Source organism: Monoraphidium neglectum (genome assembly GCF_000611645.1).
Source record: "Monoraphidium neglectum strain SAG 48.87 unplaced genomic scaffold scaffold03251, whole genome shotgun sequence".
Taxonomy (NCBI): Eukaryota; Viridiplantae; Chlorophyta; class Chlorophyceae; order Sphaeropleales; family Selenastraceae; genus Monoraphidium; species Monoraphidium neglectum.
The window spans coordinates 1-5,286 of record NW_014010377.1 but is presented as its reverse complement, the minus strand read 5'-3'; the positions used below and the strand labels follow the sequence as shown (position 1 = coordinate 5,286).

At 66.5% G+C, this 5,286-nt stretch overlaps 1 protein-coding gene across 1 annotated transcript; it reads left to right on the top strand.

Moving 5' to 3' along the window:
* Positions 1–2,757: 2,757 nt before the first annotated feature.
* MNEG_12454 (hypothetical protein) lies at positions 2,758–5,237 on the top strand (the record flags this gene model as incomplete). Its single annotated transcript, XM_014039074.1, has 5 exons — positions 2,758–3,249; positions 3,559–3,915; positions 4,129–4,266; positions 4,518–4,753; positions 5,051–5,237. 5 exons carry the CDS (start codon positions 2,758–2,760, stop codon positions 5,235–5,237), a joined length of 1,410 nt encoding a protein of 469 aa, XP_013894528.1.
* Between the last annotated feature and the right edge of the window lie 49 nt (positions 5,238–5,286).

The window sequence follows — 5,286 nt, the reverse complement described above, 5'->3', positions numbered from 1 at the left end:
CGTGGAGGGAGGGAAGGAGGCGGAGAGCGGCCGGACGCTGGCCAGAGCAGATGCAGAAGACGCATCAGCATCATCGTCATCAGCAGCAGCAGCAGGACAGGAGGAGGCGCGCAGCCCCGGCCCCAACGCTCCGGAGACGCCCGGCCGCGAAGGCAGCGGCGAGCGCGCGCTAGGCGCGGGCGCGTCCCCGCCCACGCCCCCGCGCAGCCAGGGAGGTCTGGCCGCCTCCCCGACGCGCGAGCGGGGCTCGCTCGACGGCGCCGCGCGGTCCTTGCAGGACGAGTTGCAGAGCGCTGCTGCTACAGGCTCGGCAGATGCGCCGTCGGCCCAGGACGCCGCCGCGGCAAACGGCGCCAGGCGCGCCAGCAGCAGCGGTAGTGGCAGCGGCGGCATACTCAACGCGGCTTCCGCAGCCATTAAGCTGGTGCTTGCCCGCAATCGCGCGAAAGCGCAGAAGAAGTCCCGGCGCTCAGGCGCAGCCGACGCGGCGAAGGCAGCTGCGGCCCCCCTCGACGGCGCCCCGCAGTCACCTCCGCAGGCCAGCGCCGCCGCCGCCGCCTCCCCGGCGCGACGGGCGTTCGGAAATGGGCCCGTCTCTCCAAGGCGTGCCGAGCCCATTGCTCTAGAGTCCCCCAAACGTCCGTGGCACTAGCTGGAATGTGCTGCCAGCGCCGCTGTGCCAACTTCCTTGACTGAGAGGGTCCTTGCCAGCCAACTGACCCCTGACATAACTCCCTGCACCCTGCTGCTGTTGCTTGCTTTTCGGTCGAAACACAACTTGCTGAAGCCCTTTCAAGAGAAGTTTGCTGCCATCTGTTTGACTTTGCACATGTTTCTTGGGCTGCGCTTGGCTTCCGCCGCCACCGCGGCCGCGCTGGTGCTTGCAATGTTTCGGAGGGCTGGGCGCCCTGGGCCTGTCTGGCAGCTCGGGCCCCTTTGTCGCCGCGGCAGCCCGCGCGCAATAATGGCCGATTTTGAATGGGGCACTGGCAACTGCCAAAGTTGGCGCCGCCTCCAGCGTGACTGCGGAGGTTTTGACCGGTTTTGCTGTTTGACCCTTTGACTGCTCCGAGCCTGTGTACGAGTGACATGATGGCGGCGGTAGGTGATGGCCAGCGCCCCTCTCCCATCATCCCTGGCACCAAGCCTCCTTGCGAAAATGCGGCTCACCATGTACCTTTTGTCATTTCATGCCGTCTGCGCGCGCGCCATCCTTGGCCCGTTCACACTCACAATTGATTCGTTTTGGATTCAGTCTGAGAGCAACGCACACCGCAGTAATCTGCTCTGGCAGCAGAGGCACCACTGCTGTAAAACAACCCGGTGCTGCGTGCAGCGTTCCGGTGGCAGTAAACGTCCAGCATCAGAACATCACATACGGTATCCATCTACTTGACAGGCAGGCACCGTTCCCGCAGTGGCACTTGATGTGCGTTATGCAGCTGCTCAGTGTGTCGAGTACTAGTGAGTCATGCATTAGTAAGCAAGTCGTGCATGCACACCACCGTCCACATGGGCGGCAGCTATCGGATGCACGATGTGCCTCAAGCGCAACTGCAAGCGTACCACAAGCTGCCGCATATGGCTTGCAGCGGCAGCGGCCGTTCTGGTGCACATTGACTGGGGCGCGGCAAAGCACTATGTCGACATTGCTGGCGAGCAGCAGCAGCAGCGCCCTCTCTTGTGCGCAAAGGCTGCTCGGGAGTGATTTTCCAATCACTCATTCACCCCCCCATTGACTCATTCACCCCCCAGGATTTGCGCTGATAGATGGGTGACGCGAGCATAAAACTGGTCGTTTTTCCATCATCATGTATGCATGGCTGGGTCAGTGCGCTATGTACATGCGGTGATGCCCGGGTCGGGGTCATCCGCGCCCATGAGCAGCGCGAACTTTGTCGCATGCGGCCGCGGGTGTACGGTACGGGTGCCGCACCCGCCTTGACTACCGGTACCCTGTCATGTGTATTAATGTGATCGTTACACACACTGCATCTGCATATATTGAGCTATTTCAAAAGGCACGGAGCACAAAGCAGCAGTGCTGGCGGTGTGCGCACAGCTGGTGGTGTAAAGCTGCTGCACGTTCAAATTGGCGGGCACCAGTGCGCCACACACTGTCATCGCCAACAAGACCAGATAACTGTCATATACCAATTGGAATCCAATCCGCAACTCCAGCTGAGATTGTTGGCCCGCTGAGCTCTGACCGAGGCGCTACACATCTCGCGCGTGGGCCCAATCAGGGCGCGTTCAACTCATAAAGAGTATCAGTGCAATATGTGTTTCTGAAAACTTCCACTGCCGCACCACGAGCGTTCAACCACCAGCATGAGCGCGGGCTGCGCAATGGGGCAGGAGGAGCAGCGCTCTATGCGTAGAAAGGTGGCAGCAGAGTATATAACTAGCGTGACGGGATGTGTGGTGCCGCACACATGCGACGGCGCTTTTCGGGTGGCGCTGCAGGACGGTGTGCAGCTGTGCCATGCGCTGAACAGCACCTTTCCCGGAGCGGTCCCCAAGGTGGGATGAGATGAACCACCGTACGTCAAATGCGCCAGATGATCTTGGTGCTGACGCATGGTTCAGGGGGCTGCAGTGCTTGCAAGCGTGCCCTACGACAGCTGAGGGAGAGTCAAACCTTTTGGAGGCGCCGACCGGCCCGACGCCAACCGCCGCCTGCACCTTCATGACATGCACAGTCACCCCTGGCATCCCAAGACGCGTCCGCACCTGTGTCTGGGCATGCAATGGACCATGTGCACCGCCGCCCTACATGCATTGCAGGCGCTCACACCCGATGACATTGAGCCGGGCCCGGCCGGGCTCGCGCGCCAGCGCCAGCACAACGTGAGCCGCTTCCTGGCAGCTGCCGGGCGGCTGCTGCCTCCGGACTGCGTGTTCACGCAGGCGGAGCTGGATGCGGACTGGGAGGCGGAAGAGCCGCGCGTCGCGGACTGCGTGCTGTCCCTGCGGTCTGCGGCAGCCGGCGCCGCTGCGGGCGCACAGGCGCTGCACTCGGGGGCCGCACAGTCGCCGCTTTCCGATACCGCGCTGCGACGCCAGCGCGAGCAGCAGCAGCATGCGCTGCCGCCCTGTGCGCGCAGCAGCAGCGGCAGCAGCCCTTACGGCTGGCAAGGCCAGGTCACTGCCGAGCCGTCCACGCCAGGCCACAGCGGCGGCGCGCCAACGCCGTTCGCGGTGGTTGCAGGCAGCGGAGGCAGCTTCAGCGCTGCACGGCCGCCGCTGGTAGGAACGTTGCCCGCGTGCGGCCTTCATATGGGCGGCGGCGACAACTTCCGGCCGCTGGCGTCTGGCTTGCATGGGCTGGTGCAGGCAGACTCGCCTCTGCAACACCAGCAACCGCGCAACCACCACCAGCCGACGCACCTGCAGCGGCGTGGCAGCTCCCCGGCGGCGTCGCCTGCGCCACAGCAGCAGCGTGCGCCTTTGCAGCAGGACCACCAGCAGCAGCACCAGCAGCAGCAGCAGCACAACCAGCGGCAGCACTCCCGGCAGCCGTCCCCGGCGCCTCATCCTGACCACCCCCAACAACAGCCCTCGACGCCGCCTGCCAACGGGGCTGTTGGCCCCAGCCCTATGCGGAGCGCGCAGCCTCCGGCCGTCGCCGCTGCGCCCGCGGCGGCGCCTGCCGGCTTCGGCCCCAACGCGCCAGTGGCAGCTGCGGGCCTGCCGCCGGCGGCGGCCGGCGTCGGCCTGGGTTTGGGCGCCCTGGGCGGCGCTGCGCCTGGCGGGGAGATGCGGTCAATGCAGGCGGTGGCCGGCGTAACGCGGCTCATGCAGCAGTGCAGCGGCATGCTGCGCGAGCGTATGTTCATGGGCGGCGCCGGCGGCGGCGCGCAGGCGGCGGCAGGGGCGGCGGGGCGGAGCCCGGCCACTTTCGACCCCCAACAGGTCTGTCCCTTTGAATCCTCATCCGCCCAGCCTCGCCCTGCGGCCCACTTTCGCGTGCGTGCAGCCAAGCAGCCAGGCTTCCGTCTGTCACCCACAAAACCCGCGCCGCGCCGGCTCCCGCCGTCCACCACCACCACCATCCCTCGGTACACACCTTGCTGATTCCGCACCGCGCCGCCGCCGCCGCCCTTTCGCCGCTGCCTGCGCCCGCAGGCGCTGTTCCCTGTGCTGGACGCGGTGTTGGGCCAGATCACCCAGGAGTATGAGAAGCGGCTGCTGCAGAAGGACCATGAGCTGACGAGCGCGCGCGAGCGGGCGGCGGCGGCGCAGCGGGACGCCGCGGAGGCGCAGGTGGGCGGGTTGTACGCGCAGGGGTGGGCCCTGCTGTGTGGCGGGTGCCGGACTGGGGACTGTTCGGGCGTCAGGCGGCGCCCGCGCTGCGGCGCGGCGGCTCGCGGGGCGCCAGGCAAGCGTATGACGGGCGGCGGGTGGCGTCGGGACAGTTACGGGCAGGAGTGCTGCTCGGAGAATTTCAGCTGGCTGGAGCTGCAGCCGAGGCAGGGGCCTCCTTTTGAAGCCGCCCCTGCTCGCCGCCGCCGCAGGCCCGCCTCCAGCAGGCCCAGTCCGAGTCCCGGCGCGAGGGCGCCGCCGCCGCGCGCGCTGCCGCCGCCGACGCGACCTCGGCGCTGGCGGCGGCGCGCGGGGAGCTGGAGGCGGCGCGCGCACTGCTGCGGGAGCGCGAGGGGGAGCTCGTCGTTCTGAGGGGCGCGGCGGACGAGGGGTTGCGAGCGCGGGCGGCGAGGGAGGCGGCGCTGCAGGGCCAGCTGGAGGAGGCCAGGTGCGCTGCAGGACACACGCGCGCATGTGCACACATGTGTGCGCGTTCGTGCAGTATGTCTGCGCACACACGTATACAGGCACGCGCGCACGCACACACACACACACACACAAACACACATGAATACATGTGGACACACGGACACACAGAGGCTAACATGCACAAACACATGCACATGCACGCACGTGCGTGCACGCACACACACTCACGTGCGTGTGCAATTGTGCATGCGCATCATACGGGCTCCAGCCCTGGCCAGTTCCCCGCCAAGCTCGACGGACGCTCCCCCCGCCGCAGGCGCCAGCTGGCGGCGGTTGAGGACCTTTCGGCGCGATACCGGCGCGTGGTTGAGCAGAACAGGGCGCTATACAACGAGGTGCAGGACCTCAAGGGCAGCATTCGCGTGTTCTGCCGCATCAGGTGGGGGCGCGGTAGCTACGATGCATCAGGCGTTGCCAGGGGCCCTGCGGCAGCTGAGGCATGACAAATTATCTGGGCCCCCGCAGCAGCCGAGGAATGAGGCTGGCCTGGGC